Below are 19,080 nucleotides of genomic sequence, written 5' to 3'. Positions count from 1 at the left end.
CGGTTGGCTCTTGTACTGCTGGGATATGGAATATTACACGTTAGCAATTGATCATCTGAAAGTGAAACCTTTTACTGCCATCAGGAGACAACACGATGTCCTCGCTCTGATTTGTGTTTGCCGTTTGGGGCAAAATAATAGGATTTGGAACCTATGGAACCCGCTTCTTCCTACATAATTTAAAAGCGCTTTCGGGGAGGGGGACTCCACAGGCCCCTCCTCTTTAAGTTCCGTGATGTGACTGTCAAGGATATTCCATACAATCTGTATCATCGAGCATGGTTACATCTTATCTATCAGAGCGGAAGTTCAGTAATTTCTGAATCATTAAGATCCTAGTTGGCAACTAATTCTTAAGACGAGCTGCATTTTGCCTACAAGAAGACCTAAAGAGCTGAAGGCGTTGGCTCCCATCAGAGGCACTGGCAGTGTTCTCTTCTGCACTTCAGCTTTTTGTGAAGGTCTGGAAGCCCTTGAAATTCACAGTTCCTAGGATCTTTTTTCCGGGAGCATCCTCTAGGTCAGGCTTTTAGGATCTGATGGAAGTCTGGGAGGCAGCCCCCAAGTAGGGGCAGCTCAGAGTGGGCTGAAGTTCTTTATGAGCTGAGCAAAAATCAAAAGGGATTTTGGCTTTGCGTCATAAGTCAGTTGAGCTTCGCCCAATTGGCAAGGGGTTGTTTCCAAGCTCCCCACCCCATCCCCAAAACTCAACAACATTGCTGATTTATAGAATGCATTCTGTTACACTGCTGCTGTATTCTAAAATCTCTACCAGGCTCAATTCAAGGTCATGAGTATCCAGGGGTCATTTTGTAGAAAAAGAGCTGGATGAACTCATTAGCATAACTCATTAGCATATTCCACGCCTCTTGCCATCACCGGAAGTGTGTCGTTAGTATAACTGATCTATAAACTGCGATAAGGGACATAATCGTTTATTAGTCAGTGTTTGGTGAATTGTGACGGCCTATGGCTATAGACAATAAACTCTTTTGATTTAGTATAATTGATCTGCATATGCCACACCCCCTGACATCACCTATTCTGGCTGTTTTGGACCCAATCCTGGCCATTCAGGGCCAAAATTGGGCACAAAATGGCAAACAGGGCTGAAAATGGCTGAAAAGGGCCCAAAATGGTCAGGATTGGGCTGCTGATAAGTGGGAGAGTGATCCATCACCCGTCAGAGGCCCCAATCCAGGCCGAAATGGGCCCAAAATGGCCGAGAGTCAGGTGGGCTGGGCCATCTGACATGTGACCTCTTTGGGGAACTTCTGGAACTGCTTTCCTGTGCGTTCCCCCTTGAAATGAGCCCTGTGAGTATCATATACAAAGCCCTTCATGGTCTCGGCCACTCATATCTATGCCTTCTTTGGGGTAGCTCCCGCCTTATGGAACAGCCTGCCTGAGGAAGTCAGGAGAGTTCCTACTCTTCTGCCTTTCCGTAAACTATGCAAAACTGAATTATTCATGAGGGTTTTCTAGCCAGACATGCGCCTACTAGGGAGTTTTCCACGTTGCTAAACATGCCATATAAATGAGTTATGCTTTGTTTCAGAAAGATGTCATCTTGTTTATGCTTGTTGTTTTCAAATGTTCTGCTGCCATACCCTATAGTATCTCTTTCACTTGTTTCATGTCTGTACCCCTATATCCATGTCATTGTCCTAGGTGTTGAACCATTGCTAATACTGTGTCTTGATGTTATTTTGCAAATGCTATAATCATCACTTTCGTTTCTCTCTCTAGCAGCCTGAGAGCACAGCTATGTTCTCTCTTTCTTTGAAGCTCACTGAAGTGACCTTGCACTGTCTGAAAAGTTGCCGTTTCTTTTATGCCTCTTTGTCCTTTCTAGCTGATGTATCAACTCCAGCAGAAGTTCCCAGACTCCTTCCCATGCAAACTTGTGGTTGGGAAGGGGGGAAATGATTGAGTATTTAGAGCTGTACTTTTCTCAAGTTTCTATTCCTATCAAGGAAGCATGTACTGCTTGGATACTTTCTTGCCTCTGAGTAATTCTATGGACATATATATGGAAATATTGGATTTCTGAATAAAAACCATTTAACCAAGAGCTTGGACTTCTCGTTGCAATGGTACAGAAACCTGTTTACCATTTCCTGTCATCCATAGCCTGACAATTTGGTCCAAACTGTTGTTCATTATTGTACTTTGCTCAGTGATTCTCCTAGTTGTTGATTATACTGTATTTTCACTTACATTGTGTAATCTTCCTTGGATCTGAGTGAGAAAGGTGGAATAATGATGATGATGATGATGATAAATGGTTATCCTAAGCCAAGGGTCTCCAGTGTGGAACCCATGGGTGCCATGGTGCCTGCTGACAAAGTATTTTTAGAAAGTAGATGGGACCAGGTGGAACTTTTGCCCAGCAGATCACAGCAAAACTGGAATAGCTGTTGTGGGTGCAGGAAACTCCAGATTCTCCCAATCCAGCCCCGTCCTCTCCCAATCCAGATTCTCTCAAACCAGCCCACCACATAAGCACCATTTCCCCTGCCCAAGCTCTCATGGTGGTCGTTTCCCCTCCCCATGCCGCTGGAGATTGGGGGGGGGGCGGGGTTGAGGTTTTTTAAAGAGGTAATTGACATAATGTTATAACATTAAATCAATATGTCAATTACTAACTTTTTTTTAAAAAAAAGTGAAAAAGCCCCCTGAGAAAGCTGCAGTAACAATGGGAAAACCACATGACGGTGGTGTTGTATGGTATGGACCTTGGCTGAAACAGGTCTAGTTTTGCCATGAAATGTGAATCCAGTAAGACAGCTGGATTCGTTTGGGGACAGGGAAGGTGTTTTCAGTGCCTGATTCACAGAAAAGTCCCATCTAGTAATGCTAGGCAGAATGCCAATCAGTAGTCAGTGTTGGATGGCTGCAGACTGCAGAGTGGAATTCCCCATGATTCAAAGCAGGCTGAGAGACCACGTATGATGACTTCGGAAATTGTGCCTTGTTTATTCTCTGATGCATGTAGAGCTCATTTTTATTTGGGGGTGGTGGTGGAAATCAACTTGTACTTCTGCTTATAAAAATAGATAGCGAGTGTTTGGTTTCATTCAGGATGGCGCTGTTCACAATGTCAGGCTTTCTTGCCTAGCAAGCAACGAGCAGTCAGCTAGGGCAGCTGAGTATGTGAGAGGCAAAGCAAGAATCTTGAATTATTTAGTTCATGGTATTTTACTTCATTTAATAAATAACAATAGTAATAATAACAACATTTGATTTATATAGTGCCCTTCAGGACAGCTTAATGCCCACTCAGAGCAGTTTAGAAAATGTTATTATTATCCCCACAACAACAATCACCCTGTGAGGTGGGTGGTGCTGAGAGAGCTCTGGAAGAGCTGTGACTGACCCAAGGTAACCCAGTTACCTAGATCTGAGTCTGACACCCTAACTGCTACTCTACACTGGTTACTTACTGGCAAGTCCAACATTCTAGCCACTTAATGCTGTAGCATAGTGGTTAAATGGTTGGGCTGCAAAACAGTACTCTGCTGGATTGAATCCCACTACTGCCATGAGTTCAGCAGATGGCCTTGGGTAAGCCACTCCCCTCAGCCTCAGCTCCCCAGTTATACTGTAGGGATAATAATAGCGCTGCATTTCTTCACCGCTCTGAGCAGGGCACTAATCTGTCTAGAAGAGAGGTGTATAAGTGCAGTTGTTACTGTTGTTGTTGTTGTTGTTGTTGTTACACCCCACACTTACAGGGTTGGGACTGAAGTTGGATGGAGATCTGCAAGATCCAGGCCAAGCAGCACCTTAAAGAACAACTAGATTTCCAGGGTATGAGCTTTCGAGAGTTGGAACTCCCTTCGTCAGATACAAGGAGTGGAAAAAAGAGTTCTTATAATCCAGGCAGACAGTGGGAGAAGTTTTATAAATGAGAATGTCAGGAAGCTAGCTCTTATAAATGTTGTAATTAGCTTGAAAGAGCATGGGTGTGAAGAGCAGAAAATTAGCATTTGTGATGGGAGAAAAATCCAAAGTCCCGATTCAACCCTGGTGAGTCCATTGTTCCAAATTTGCAAATGAACTCAATTTCACCAATCTCACATTGTAATTTTCCTCTGAAGTTTCTCTGCTTGAGAACTGCTATTCTTAGGTCAGTGATGTAATGTCCTGGAAGATTAAAATGTTCTCCCAATGGTTTTTGGATGTTGTGATTTTTTTATATTAGATTTATGTCCATTCATCCTTCTGAGAATGGACTGACCAGTTTGTCTGGTATAGAGAGTGAAAGGACATCGCTGACATTTGATGGAAGATGAACAAGTGAATTAGAGCCGAACTTAACGTGATGAGTTACTAGAGTTCAACACGTGTCTGCTTACCCCAAGGTTTAATGGGAAGTGTAGGCATCCTTGCAGCTTCAAGTTTAACATTTACAGTGCGGCAGGGATGGAAGTGCAGGTGTGGGGCTCTTTCCAGGGGCCCCCCTTCCCCTCTGCTGGGTGTGTGTGTGGGTGGTTCAGGGCCCCTCTCCTGCCCCCCCTTCCCTGCGCAGCAGATAGGGCCCCTGGCCCCTGCTAGCTGCTAGTATGGCTTCGGGTGGGGACCGGGCAAAGAGGTCAGCAGACAGGGCACCCGGAGCATCGCTGCATCTCCTGCCCTGCTCACCCGGCTCCCACAGAGCAACACCAAGCTATGCAGCTTCAGGCGGGAGCCAGGCAAGGGGGGGGGAAATGCAGCGACGCTCCGGGCGCCTCCCCCCCCCACTAACAACTAGCAGGGGCCTGGAGCATCGCTGCATTCCCCCCTGCTCATCCCCCCTGCTCACCCAGCCCCTGCCTGAAGCCACGCTACGTGGCCCGGAGCTGTATTGCCCAGCGTCGCCCTACGGGGCTGGGCGAGTGGGGGAGGGAAAATGAAGCAACGCTCCGGGCAAGCAGGGGAAAAGGCCGAGCAATGCTGGGCTATGCAGCTCCGGGCCATGCAGCTTCAGGCAGGGGCCAGGCGAATGGGGTGGGGTGGGGGAGATGCAACAACGCTCCGGGTGCCCTGTCTGCTGACCTCTTCACCCAGCCCCCACCTGAAGCCACACTAACAACTAGTAGGGGCCAGGCGCCCTGTCTGCTGTGCGGGAAGTGGGGGGCAGGAGAGAATTTGTGTTCATGTTAGGAAGTACATTATCTTGAGTGAATTGTTTAAGGTTGGGGGGCTGTCTGTGAGCAAGAAAAGAGTTGCCTCCCAATTCCTGTGAGAGAGCAGTGTAAGGTCAGGGGCCGATCCGCAACAGGCTCAGTCCAGAAGTCAGTCAGCCACACACCAGGGTTGTAAACCAAGGAATCCATCCAGCATGACCTTGGAAAGAACATTAAAGCAGGCTGAAGGGCAAGTGTCAGACGGTGAGGGGTAGGGGGAGAATGAAGTTGGTTGCTGGACTATGGAGAAACGGGCCAAAACTCTGGAACAAGGTGTGTGCTGCCCAGGCAGGAAGTGCTGAAACACAGACCTAAGAGGCTCTGATTCAAATCCTGGCTGTTTCCAGCATTAGGAAAGGCGAGGCAGGCCTCTTCCCTCCCTCCCCACCAGGTGTTGTCACCATGGAGGCTTATTGTGCCCGCCATCAGAGGTTCCTCAAGTGGCCCAAACGTAGCCCTTTCCCCCAATCTTTTCCCTTTGAACTGCCTGTTAATGGCTGGGCATTGCCTGTGTGTGATGTTTACCTTATTACCTCACTCAGGTAATAGGGCTGTATTGTAAGGAAATGGTTCTGAGAGATGCTTTGATAGAGGGACACGGACTGTAGTCTATACTTCTGGGTTGCTGCAGCTATGCTCCTGCTGACTAGCTTCCATATCATTTAATACGTCATGTAAAATTGCTGTATGCTTTTTTTCAGCTCTGTATTTGGAATTATGCTTGTTTTCAAAATTGTGGAATCCAGTCCCTGTTGTATGGTTTATGGAATGTCCCAGCTTTTGAGCATACTGACTTATACTGTGTAGTCTGCCTTGAGTCTCAGTGAGAAAGGTGTGGTATAAATAACGTGCGTGTGTGTGTATTATGTGCCATCAAGTCACTTCCGATTTATGTCGACCCTATAAATGAATGTGCTTCAAAATTTGGATAAAGGGCAGGATAAAAATCCAATAACAAATTATATGTGGGAAATGCATTCGCTGACTGATCTTCAAAGATGCAATTAGCTGTTGCTGACAGAGCTGCCCCCAAAGTTTTCCCCCTTCCAGAACGGATTGTGCATTAATTTCTTTCAGCAGTATGACTTGACTTGGCTGCTGTATGGTTGCCAGCTCCAGGTATGCAAATTCCTGGGGATTGGGGGCCAGGGCCTGAGGAGGAAAGAGAGCTCAGCAGGTTACGGTGCCATAGAACCCACCTTCCAGAGCAGCCATTTTCACCAGGGGAACTGATCTCTGTGGTCTGGAGATCAGTTGTAATTTGGGGAGGTCACCAGCCCCCACTTGGAGGTTCACACTAATTAAAGGGGCTCCCCGGAATGAGATCACCAAAGTAAAGATATAAATCTTCCTTGGGAAACTAACACCAGCAGCTAATTTCTTATTGCCTTTGAGAAACTGTGGCAAGAATCTAACAAGCGACAGTTTTGAAAGTTCCAGGTAGTTCCTGCTGACCACTCTGGAAGATCTTCTCATACAGCAAACCTGAAATCAGGGTCAGATCAAGGGGGGGGGAAGGGGGAAGTCTGCCCCCGGCGCTGACATGAAGGGGGTGCCGGGCGCAGCTGCCAGCTGCCGGGAGCGCACGGGCAGCAGCGTGGGCGGCCTCCCAGCCCCCTGTGCTGCCTTTTGCCTGCCCCGCAGGACAGGGAGCAGCCGGCTTGCCGCGCACCCCCATCCTGCGGGGGAAGGCAAAAGGCAGCGTGGGGGGCTACCCTCTTCAAATAGAGCTGCTTCTATTTGAATAGGCTTAAGGAACCCTGCTTTAAGATTGATTTAAAACCAAAGATACACTGTGGTAATAGAATCCAGATCCTATGTGTTTGGGCTGTTCTTTTCGCCTCTGGGCTAATCCAGGAGAAACGAAGGGTCTTCCCAGGGGTCATTTTGTAGAAAAAGGGCTGGAGGGACTCATTAGCATAACTCATTAGCATATGTCACGCCTCTTGCCATCGCCAGAAGTGTGTCATTAGTATAACTGATTTGCATATGTCACACACCCCTGATATCACCTATTCCGGCTGTTTTGGAACCAATCCTGGCCATTCAGGGCCGAAATTGGGCCCAAAATGGCAAAAAGGGACTGAAAAGGGGCCCAAAATGGTCAGGATCGAGCCGCTGATGAGCGGGAGAGTTATCCACCACCCGTCAGAGGCCCGATCCAGACCGTTTCGGCCCCAATCCAGGCTGAAACAAGCCCAAAATGGCCGAGAGTCAGGTGGGCAGGGCTACCTGACATGTGACCTCTTTGGGGAACTGCCGGAACTGCATTCCTGTGCGTTCCCCCTCGAAATGAACCCTGGGTCTTCCAATGATTCATTTAAATAGAATATGTTATTGCCAAAATGTAAAAATTTTTGTTGAAATTTGAGACAGAGGAAGAGCAAGTGAAAGAATCTGTGATCAAGAGTGAAATCCTAAAGACACTTTCCTGGGAGTAAGCCCCATATAATAACATGGGACTTACTTCTGAGTATGCCTGCTTAGGATCGCTCCCAGAATGTGCTAAAAAAATGGATATAACATACAAATGGAACACTGGGAAATATGTGGTTAAAAGGGTTGAAATTTACATTAAGTGCAAGTCTTAAAGAGATCTTTTGTAAGACGATGTGCTATTGGTGTTTGTCTCTGGAGAAATTGGCCAAAATATATAAAGATTCATGCTGGAAATGTGAACAACACAAAGGTACATTTTACCATATGTGGTAGACGTGCAAGAAAGCCAATTAAATATATTTTTATGAAGTTTTGTTTCCTTTGTGTATATTTCTGCTAATCACTGGGAGGGCTAAGGATATATTAAGGCAGTGAAGCCTCAAACACACACGCACCAGTCTATCCTCATAAGTATTTTATTATTAATTTACCTCATTGATACTCCACCTTTCTTCCCAATTAGGACCCAAAATGGCCCACAATGTCCTCTCCTCTTTCAAAAACCGTGTGAGGTATATTAGGCTGAGGGATTAGATTGATTTTCCCTTTTAAAAATAGACGGTGCTTAAAAACTGAGGCCAGGGCTCCGTTGTGACGCTGGAAACAATCTAAAACATAATTCCTTTGGAGTTTTTTTACAATTTTCCCTTGAGGATCTTGGCATCACATTTGAAGACAGAAACTGGTCGGGACTGTGTCACAGGAGTTTGGAGCCTCTTTTATACACTGGGCCGCTAAAAGATGCTAGGAGAGGAAATGGGAGGGCCCATTTACCGTAGAAAATGTTTTGGACTTCTACACGAGGCATTAGCCTAAAAAGGACAGGTTCCTTTGTAAGCATAGCAGCTTAGTCAGCGCAGATAGGTGGGTGAAGGTGTGCTGATGAGGCAATAAACTTGCACAGAGCAAAGTAAAGAAAGTAAGAGTGCTTTTATTTAGGAACTCCACTCAGGCTGGGGAAGAGGAGAGATAGAATCTAGCAGGGCTTTTTTTCAGGGGGAACGCGGGGGAACGGAGTTCTGGAACCTCTTGAAAATGGTCACGTGGCTGGTGGCCCCGCCCCCTGATCTCCAGACAGAGGGACGCAGAGGGCAATCTCAACTCCCCTCTGTCTGGAGATCAGGGGGCGGGGCCACCAGCCATGTGACCATTTTCTCCGAGGGCAACCCACTGAGTTCCACCACCTCCTTTCCCAGAAAAAATGCCCTGGAATCTAGTCTAATCTCTCTAAGCTAGGATGTTGGCAGATGCGGGAAGCAAGACCTGCATCTTGTACGGTAGCAAGAAAGAGAGAATGTGAGTGCAAGCGAGGGAGAAGGCAGAAGGAAGGCAGTTCCCTGAGAGTAGCAACCCATGGATCAAAAGGGTTGTATCAGTAGAGCAGAAGGCTGAGATGCTCATATCCTGAGCTTGCTATCTCTATAGGATGACCCCCTCTGTAACATAGGGTTGCCAGCTCCTGGTTGGGAAATTCCTGGAGATTTGGGGGGTGAAGCCTGGAGAGGGCGGGGTTTGGAAGGGAGAGGGACTTCAGCTGGCTATAATGACATAGAGTCCGCCTTCCAAGACAGCCGTTTTCTCCAGGGGAACTGATCTCTGTCACCTGGAGACCCGTTGTGATTCCGGGAGATCTCCAGCCACCACCTGGAGGCTGGCATCCGTACTGTATCATGAGCCAAAGGACAGCATAAAAGTTCCTCATTTCTTATAAACTTTTGGAAATGACTCCCACCCCAGCTGAAATAGGACCCATATTCTAGCAATGTGCTTATTTATTTATTTATTTATTGAAAGAAAGGTGTGAAACGGTTTTCAAGCTGGTAGGTTTTGGAAAAACCTTCCAGGGCTTTGATTAGGGGCTTTGATTAGAGGCCAGCTCCGTGCCCCCCTTTCTGACCACCTTGCCCTCCCTCTGCAGCTGCCCTGGATTTACACCGTGGCGGTGCCCGTGGCTTGTAGTGGTTTTATGGTAGCCTGGTCTGATCAGTGGCGCCTGAATCTTTTTATTGTGTTATCTGGATTAAATGCTTTTAAAGTTTTATTCTATTTTTATTGGGAATATTGGAAGCCGCCCTGATCCCACACACAGGAAGTGCAGGGTATATGTCAGATAGATAGATAGATAGATAGATAGATAGATAGATAGATAGATAGATAGATAGATAGATAGATAGATAGATAGATAGATAGATAGATAGATAGATAGATAGATAGATAGATAGATAGATAGATAGATAGATAGATAGATAACCGGGTGGATGTTTTCCTGCCCTGATCCAGTCATGCATAGATGACAAGTTGGTGCCTAATGTGCATTTAGATTCCATTGAAAATGTAGCAGTGTGGATGGGCTGCTTCTGATTCGGCATTACTTTTGATAGAATGTGCATTGGAATGCAAAGCCGATTTGTATTCGGCCCCAGGAAGGGCCTCGTTAACTAGCCAAAGGTTGACTGGGGTCAGGATAGGCTTGCGATTGCCCCGCTGGGGGCAGGGGATCCCCTGCTCCCACCTCCTCCCCTCGCCCCCTTGCACCCCTCAGGGCGCCACCTCAGTGGCACGGTGCACCCCTGGATGGTGCGGCGGCTCCCACGTCCTGCCGCAGCACACTCTTGCACTGCGCAAAGGGCCCGTTTCATGCTGAATTGGGCCCACAGGGGGGCCATTCAGCCCTTTGGTGAGCGCGGGAGCGCTCCCAGGCCACCCTTTGACCTATGTGATGACATCACTTCCTGTAAGTGACAAATCGGAAGCCAGGGGAAGGGTAAATGCCAGGCTCTCAGGCTCCCGTTAGGGGACAATAAGGACCTGGCAACCCTAGGGCAGGATGACAGTCTTGCAGCATCATACCAAAAGAGTGTTGGCCAGTGGGAAAGCTTTGTTTGCTCTCTGGCACCCTAATTGGCTGTATGGTGCTATGAGATCATCGTATTCATTAGCGAACTGATTGGTGGTTTCAGATTTTAAAACGGCAACGGATTGGGTAAATAATGGCTGCAAGCATGGGGGGAAATGTGCCAAAGACTGGAAGGTGAGGGGCCTGAAGTAACTTTATTTCATTGGTCAAGATTGCCATTCTGCAATGCCAATATGACACAGCTCTGCTATTCATTGCTGTGGGTTCTCTGCAAATGCCTTTAATCCAGTTGGAATATGACAAGACTGAGTCTCAAAAACCGAGTGGCAAAGATGTATGTGCAAAAGTACATGGCACGATTACGTCATTTCAAGGTGTGTTGCTGCTGCTGCTCTGCAAACTCTTTCACACTCTGGAAAATTGCCTCTTGAATAAGATGTGCTGAATAAGATTCCGTTGCTTTGTATTTGCAAACGGAAGCAGAAGTGTTGGGAAACCACCGTGCACAAATACCTAACTGTGTTTCTGCGGTGAAAAGGTCACGGAGGCTTTAGGTCAGCGCTTGCTAAGCTCCTCCGTTTATCAGGACATTCGGAATAATTGGCTTTCCGCCCCGCATAGGAAAACTCAATACTTGCTTTTAATAAGGAAGATTAAGCTTCTAGTCAGTAGCAGAGGCTACACGGTTATCTATAACGCTGTGGCATTTTCCCATTTGGCTGAGTAGATCAGAGCAAATATTTTTAAAACCCATTCAGTCTGTGTAAAGATGATATTCCATAATGGTTGTAAATGAGGAATTCATTTTTATGACAGTTTTGCTGGTTTAAAGCGCAGCATTGGAGTGGCTGACTGCCAAAACAACAGTAAATCGAACTTGGAAACAAGTGGATGCAGAGGTGGTTGGGATACTGAATACCAATTCTGCACTTGCCCAAATTGACGAATATCCATTCCAGAAGCATCAAGGGAGTCAGTAGATATCGCTAAAGCAAACGAACCGTTAAAGTGGGCAAGGGGGAACAAAGGAACATTAAGAGATTATTTTAACATCTGCCGTATTCTTCATCTCAACAGGGATGAAAAAAACCAGTCCATAATTGTTAGCGGAGAGTCCGGCGCTGGGAAAACAGTCTCTGCCAAATACGCGATGCGCTTCTTTGCATCTGTTGGAGGTTCCTCCAGTGAAACCAATATTGAAGAGAAGGTCTTGGCATCCAGTCCCATCATGGAGGTAAGGGTGAAGTTTTACTGGGACAAAAACCTTTTTGCTTAGGGCAGTCTGGCACTAATTCACAGATGAGCAGGCCTTGGGCCATTGGACTGTAGCGCAAAATGTATAGAAATTTTAAAAAGCCAATCCAGTTTGCCACATTAGGAAGAACGGAAAGTGGAGAGAATGACCCACTAGATTGGTATAACGAGTTTTTGCCCATGTCTGAAACTAAGCTTCTACTTAACCAAAAGAAAGATGTGTCTTTTCTCTTGGAAAGCTTTCAGCAATTAGTCTTCAGAGCTGTCAAACAGCTAAGTTCTTTGAACCACCTGTTTTTCAGTACATTTATTTTATATAGGGTTCAATATTGCTTTGCAACTCTTTATCAAACACACAGACACCTGTGTAGAGTTTATTTCACTTTATTGAAAGTACACCCTAGTTTTTTAATGAAGCAAGTAATTAAAATATAAATGGTTATTAATATAAATCCTCTAAAAACAGAACACAGAAAGGCAATAAGAAATAAGTTTGCTAACATTTCCTAATAAATTCCAAGTTTAACATGATCAAAGTTTCTATGAAATGCATAGGTAAAGATAAATTCTCACCTAAATTCTCTCAAGAAATTTCTGCCATCAGAGCTCTGCCATTCTATCGGAATTTGCATTTTTATACATCATCATATGCAAATATCTATGGTCTATTCACATGATAGCACAAATGAACTACAATTGGTCTGATGCTTCATTGAATATTCATAGTTTCTATTGTATCACCTTCCAATTAGTAAAAAATGACGTTATACTCAAACTTGCAAAACAAAACTAAATCTCTGAGAAGTGTCAGAAAAAGTTAAGTTGAGAGATCACTATTAGTTGAATCTCTGATAGAGGAACATTAATCTCGATAGAGCCCACTATTTTAATGAACTGTCAAAAGATTAAAGCACACCTGTTAGAATTACCTAACACAGAGAAAAAACACACAGACTGTTCCTGCAAAGTTTGAAAGTTCCTCTAGAATACAAGTACATGGCATAGTATTGCTTAGTATTGATGATTTGTCATGTGCTTTTATCTATATTGGTGCAACAGTGGGATTCAGAATTCCTTCAGAATTTCTTGGGTGGTCTGGAACAATCGGAGCAGCTAGTTCTCTGCCAGAATTGGGTTCCGGAATCCCTTCTAGGACCCAGAATTTCTTCCTTTCTTATGTGCCTGGGGTAATGCTGATCTCTGCTTCGGGGTTAGGAAGGAATTTTCCACCAGGGCAGATAGGCCCAGGGATCCTGGAGGGTTTTTGCCTTCCTCTAGGCACATAGCAGGGGTCACTGGGGGAATGCAGGGGTATCTGTGACTTTCCTGTGGTGTGCGGGGAGGGGGGGTCAGACTAGATGATCTTTGGATCCCTTCTAGCTCTATGATTCTGTGAATGTTAGGTTTCCCACTTGTCTCTGGCAAACCATGCCACAGAAGCGCAGCTGCTGATGGTTGCAAACTGTACAGTTCTCACAGCTAGATGCAGGTGTGTGTGTTTTTTTGGTTTTAACCTGCAGCTTGCCCTTTGGATATGCCTATTCTATATCAGTAGCAGCACTTTGGAGAAGAAAAATTAGTTCAGTCATTTACTTTCTTTGGGATCCGGATGTTGCTTTGGCTTTTCTGAGAGATAGGATCATTTCCTCCCAGTGCTGTATGGAGCATGTCTCTCCCAAGTGACTGGAAGGAAAGGATGTTGGACTGAATTTATGGCGAATAGCATCAGCACAACAAATGAAGCAGACATCAGTCGGGACAGCTGCCAAAATTACATAATTGCTTACCCAGCAGAGAAGTCCTTTCCCTGTAAAGACAGCATATGATCCCCGATAGTCCAGGGAACAACTTGAAGGTGGTACCAAGGAGGCACGCGCATAGGACAAGGTCTCAGAGGTCCGCTTGTGGTGCAACATTACAATATGTGTCCTTTGTTGTCTGTACTGCTCTGCTGACTTTTTTTTTTTAGAAGGAATGGAAATTCCAGCCACAAACTTCACAGATCAGTATTTATTTATTTTATTATTTTATTTATATCATTTATAGTCCGCCTTTCTCACTGAGACTCAAGGCGGATTACATAGTGTGCGATTAGTACAATCAGTAGCAAGGACATTTCCATACCGTGTCAAGGACATTTTCGTAAACAATATCATAGGGTTTTACAAAGACATAGCATTAGCAAAGATCGGGGTTGGAGAACTGCTGAAACAACATAATCAGTTCTAGGACTGACATTAGATAACATGAAGCACAGGTAGTATATAGGATTACATATTCAAAGCAACAGATAATATGCAAGGCAACATAGTGGTGAAGTCTTTGGTTCCTAGCTCATTAGCGAAACATCTGAGACCCCCTCCCTACAATACAGCCCTTCTATCTGAGTAAAAAGCCTTTTTTGAATAATTCGGTTTTGCATCATTTGCGGAAAGCCAGGAGAGCAGGGACTCTCCTGACCTCCTCAGGCAGGCCGTTCCATGGGGTAGGGGCCACCACAGAGAAAGCCCATGTGTGGGCTGCTTTAAAGAGAATGTATTAAGAAGTTTACAATCAACAAGATGAGATCATTATCCTTGCCATGAGGACTTTTATTTTTTAAAAATAAGCTTCTAGTACACATGACTGAAAAGAAAGATTTTGAAGTGGGTGACATGGCCATACTGCAGTCTTCTGAAGAGAGTGTGAGAATTGGGGCACCCCTCATTGGCGTTAAGTCCTCTTCATAGCTCTTTGCCTCTCCTTGTGAAGCAAGAAGTGAAACTGGTAATTCCTCTGGATCAATGAATTCAGCATGCTCTTGACTTTCTGGTGCTTGCCTTCCATCTCTGGGCCACTGCATTCCTTCCAGGCAATATGCAGTGTTGCAAATGGATTGTAGCTGTGTGGCTGCATTCAAAATTCCCAACTTCATTCGGTTCCAGACAAACTGTTCTTCGGGTCTTTCGAATGCAACATGGAGCCGAGCGCATGCTGCCTTCGCTTTTGTAACTTGAACCTTGCAGCCATTCTCCTGCAAATTTGACTTTGCATCAACAAGGTTCCGTTTTATTTTAATGACGCTCTTCAGTCCCTGCACCAATAACTGGCATTGGAAGTCGAGACTGCGTTAGCATTGTCCCTCAACAGAATCAATATGCCTTTCCGAAGACAGTCTTTAGTCCTTTAGATTTCACTGCCTTTCATTGTTATCGTTTGCAGATGCCCTCAAAAGCATTTTTAGCAAAGCATCCACTTCCTTTCCTTTCTGCAGTTGGCATTCTGGGGAAAATAATAAAGAGTCCAGTAGCGCCTTTAAGACTAACCAATTTTATTGTAGCATAATTTTTCGAGAGCCACCGCTCTCTTTGTCAAATGCATCTGACAAAGAGAGCGGTGGATCTCGAAAGCTTATGCTACAATAAAGTTGGTTAGTCTTAAACAGGACTTTTTTTCAGGGAAAAGAGGTGGTGGAACTCAGTGGGTTGCCAGCACAGGGGGCAACTCTTGGCGGGAGGTGGTGCCCCTGGCACCACATGCACGCGCGCAAAGTGCATGCATGCTCCCAAGGCCAATGACATCGCTTTGGGTCAGCTGGAACAAGGGGGGGAGTTTTTAAAAGTTTAAATCGCCCTAGGAGGAAATGGTCACATGGCTGGTGGCCCTACCCCCTGATCTCCAGACAGAGAGGAGATCAGAGCGGCACAGAGGGCAATCTAAACTCCTCTCTGTCTGGAGATCAGGGGGCGGGGCCACCAGCCGTGTGACCATTTTCAAGAGGTTCCGGAACCCCGTTCCACTGTGTTCCCGCTGAAGAAAAGCCCAGGTCTTAAAGGTGCTCCTGGACTCTTTACTATTTTGCTACTACAGACTAACTCAGCTAACTCCTCTGGATCTATGATTCTGGGGAAAGTTCACCTTTCGACAAATGAAAGCCCTTCCCGTTGCAGCTGCGCTTTCAGTGGGGAAATGCTGACCTGTATGTGGGGAGGGACCATGAGAGAAGGATGCTGGTGTCGATTCAGTTCAGGGGTCGCCAGCAGATGGAGAAAACCCTATTTGTCACATTGGATGAAAAATTCAAAGGGGGACCTTGGTGGGGAAGGAGGAGGAGGAGGAGGCAGAATGTAGCGTGGAGCCAGGGAAAGCGCAAACCGAGGATGCAATCCGCAGGACCCTGAGATGGTTTGGAGGTTCTGGTTGTCTGCTTGTGCTGTGCACAAGACCTCCTTGTTTCTGTTGATTGGGCCCCATGTGCTGTCTCTGTCATTGGAGCTGAGGTTGTGCCTCGTGAGTGTATCTACGCTTTTTTCTGGGAGTGTATCTCCTTCCTACCTGCTTGCCTGCCTGCTTTCCTTCTCTCCCTCCATTTTATTTACAATTAGTCAATAGCTTTATTGTTGCAGCCATAGGCCATAACATCCCCGCGTATATAGCAACATAAAACAGCGTACCATGGCAAAAAGTTAAAACGCATTTACATAAGAGACCCTTTTATTTATAGTCCTCCTTTCTCGCTGAGACTTGGAATAGATTATGCATATGAGGAGACGTCTAATAAGCACCGTGTAAGTCAATACAGTCGATAAGAGGAGACATCCAGTGAGCAGTGTACTAGTAGGACCAAGATTACTGAAATCTGGCAGTCAGTCTGCATGTTACGAGCTCTCAACGGAGCCAACCTGTGCTCTGCGCAGACACGCACCACCTTGGGGACTGGCTTCTGTTAAAAAACCCAGCATGCAAATGGGCTCAGAAAGCCTCCACCAGGGGAGGGAAAGCTCCTGCCTTTCTCCCAAGCTTCCCCCCTCCCCCACATGCAAAAACAGTGCAGGGGAAGGAGTTTCCCCCTTTCCGCTGCTGCACGTGCACACGATACCTCCACGTGGAGCAGCAGAAATGGGGAAATGTCTCCCCTCCACATTGTTTTTGCACGGGGAGAAAAAAACTTGGGAGAAAGGCAGGAGCTTCCCCTTCCCTGGCAGCAGCTTTCTGAGCCTATTTGCATGCTTTTTAAAAAATAGAAGGCAACCCCCAAGGTGATGCGTCTGCACAGAGCATGGGTTGGATCCATGCAGAACTCCCAAAAGAAGTAACATGTAGATTGACTGTGAATGAGCATAGCATATTAGGCATGATACAGTTTGTGGATATAATCAGCAGAATGCAATGGTTTGGTGTAGTGGTTAAGAGCGGTGGACTCTAATCTGGAGAGTTGGGCTTGATTCCCTGCTCCTCCGCCTGAAGCCAGCTGGGTGACCCTGGGCTAGTCACAGCTCTCTCAGAGCTCTCTCAGCCCCACCCGCCTCACAGGGTGATTGTTGTGGGGATAATAATGACATACTTTGTAAACCGCTCTGAGTGGGCATTAAGTTGTCCTGAAGGGCGGTATATAAATCGAATGTTATTATGTTATTATTATTATTAATACATGTAGTTGTATTTCTTCTTGAGCATTTAATAGTTTTATTATTTATTTGTTTAAAAAAATTACGCTTCCTTTCTCCCCAGTTCAGATTTCCCAAGGCAGCAAGCAGTCAGAACATTAAAACAAATTTTTAGAATGCACATAAACAATGAAAACAATTCAACAGAACGCGAACATACAGACACAAACGCAGGAAGGAGGGTCAATGAGGGTCAATGAGCGAACGAACACCAAACGGAATAGAAAAGTCTTCATCCATAGGCAGTGATAAAGGGAGAAACATTAATCTCTGTGCAGAGGGAATTCATGACTGAGAAGGCATATTTTCAGGTTACCATCTAACCTCTGGTGGTAGATACTCCCAAAGTGGGACCTTTGATGATGATGTAATGATTGGGTAGGTATGTCTGGGTGCAGTCAGTTTTTAAGGTATGCTGGCCCCATACCATATAGGGCTTTAAGGTCAATAGCAGCACCTTGAATTGGCCCTGGAAGCAAAGTAGAGTGATATAGTCTCTATGACCAACTTCCATCAGTATCCTGGCCGCCGCATTCTGTACCAGCTGCAGATTCCAGACAGTCTTCAAGGGCAGCCCCGCATAGAGTGCATTGCAGAAGTCTAATCTAGATGTTACCAGGGCATGTACCACAGTGGCAAGATCTTTCTTTGGACCAGAAAGTGCTGCAGTTGGCTGGGTCGGCTGACTGCTGCTGCCATCTGCTTATTCAGTGGGAGGTTCCAGATCCAGGACTAGCCCCAAGCTACAGATGTACCCCTTTAGGAGGAGTGTAGCCTCATCGAGAATAAGAAACAACTCAGTTCCTGCCATCAGTCCTTATCCTCGTTATCTTAAGTTTTTAAAAACTGATAGTATTAGCTCCGTTGACTCGAGACTGCTAAACAGGAACCATGCATGGCAGATGGAGGCAGCCCTGTTAAGGAAGGGAAATTAACACTGCAACCTTAAACAGAGTTACTCCAGTCTAAGCCCATTCATTTCAATGGGTTTAGACTGGATTGACTCTGTTTAGGATTGCACCGTAGGGGTGGAAATACATGTTACTAAATGCCTAGGGATGCTCAAGTGAACCTCATTTCACTTGTTCCCCCTCAGACTTTCCATGCACTCGCTCACACAGTCACACTTCAATTTGCTCTGCATGAATACTTTTACGCATTCGATAGGAGTTCCTCCTCAACTGCTAAATGTATCCCAGTTTCCCCCACCTCCCACTTCAATTCATTGAAATGCAGATCTTGACCCTTTCTGACACCTTAAAGAAATGCAAATTGCCAAGTCCAAGGCGCCTACAGTACTCATTCTCGTAGCGATCTACCCTCCAGACACATTTGCAGATACAATCACACAAAGGGAGCTCCCGTGAAAGCAGCATGCACGTGCACCAAACAAGAACAGCCTGCACGTGAATTGAGAACCACGCAAAAAATCCTGCACTTGAGTGTCCCCAGGAAATTTGCAATGTGTATTTCCACTCTTAAAATCTTTGGGGTGTTTTTTCCTTGCAAAATTCCATGTATATACTCATTACACATTCTTGAAATGTCTTTGATATTGACAATACTGATTGACACTGTGTAATCCATCTTGAGTCTCAGTGAGAAAGGCAAACTATAAATGACGTAAACAAATGACGTAAATAAATCTGATCCTTCAAAGAAGATCTTAGCGGAACTGTTAACCTGCCCTTTGTCTTTTCCCCTTTTCCACTCCTGAATGTTGTTTGTGTCCTGACTCCTGTGTTTTATGACTATGTTTCCAAAAGATTTGGATTGTCCAGCCAAGCCCGATCTGGTCAGATCTCGGAAGCTGAGTAGGGTTGGTCTTGTTTGGTAATGGAATGGGAAACCACCAATGAAGACCAGGGTTGACTGATAAGGATTGTATTGTCATTGTTATGGTCTCTGACTGCAAATAAAGTCATTCAGGGTT

At 45.7% G+C, this 19,080-nt stretch overlaps 1 protein-coding gene across 2 annotated transcripts in view; it reads left to right on the top strand.

Annotated features, from left to right (window-relative positions):
* Nucleotides 1-19,080, top strand: part of MYO5B (myosin VB) — a 374,307-nt gene that overhangs the window by 176,282 nt on the left and 178,945 nt on the right. For both annotated transcript variants that reach the window (XM_054986803.1, XM_054986802.1), the window contains exon 5: nucleotides 11,545-11,701. In XM_054986803.1, coding sequence (XP_054842778.1) covers nucleotides 11,545-11,701 — 157 coding nt within the window. The remainder of the gene's footprint in view (nucleotides 1-11,544; nucleotides 11,702-19,080) is intronic.

The sequence above is a fragment of the Eublepharis macularius genome, chromosome 8 (assembly GCF_028583425.1).
Source record: "Eublepharis macularius isolate TG4126 chromosome 8, MPM_Emac_v1.0, whole genome shotgun sequence".
Lineage (NCBI taxonomy): Eukaryota > Metazoa > Chordata > Lepidosauria > Squamata > Eublepharidae > Eublepharis > Eublepharis macularius.
This window is presented reverse-complemented; position numbering and strand designations above follow the sequence as displayed.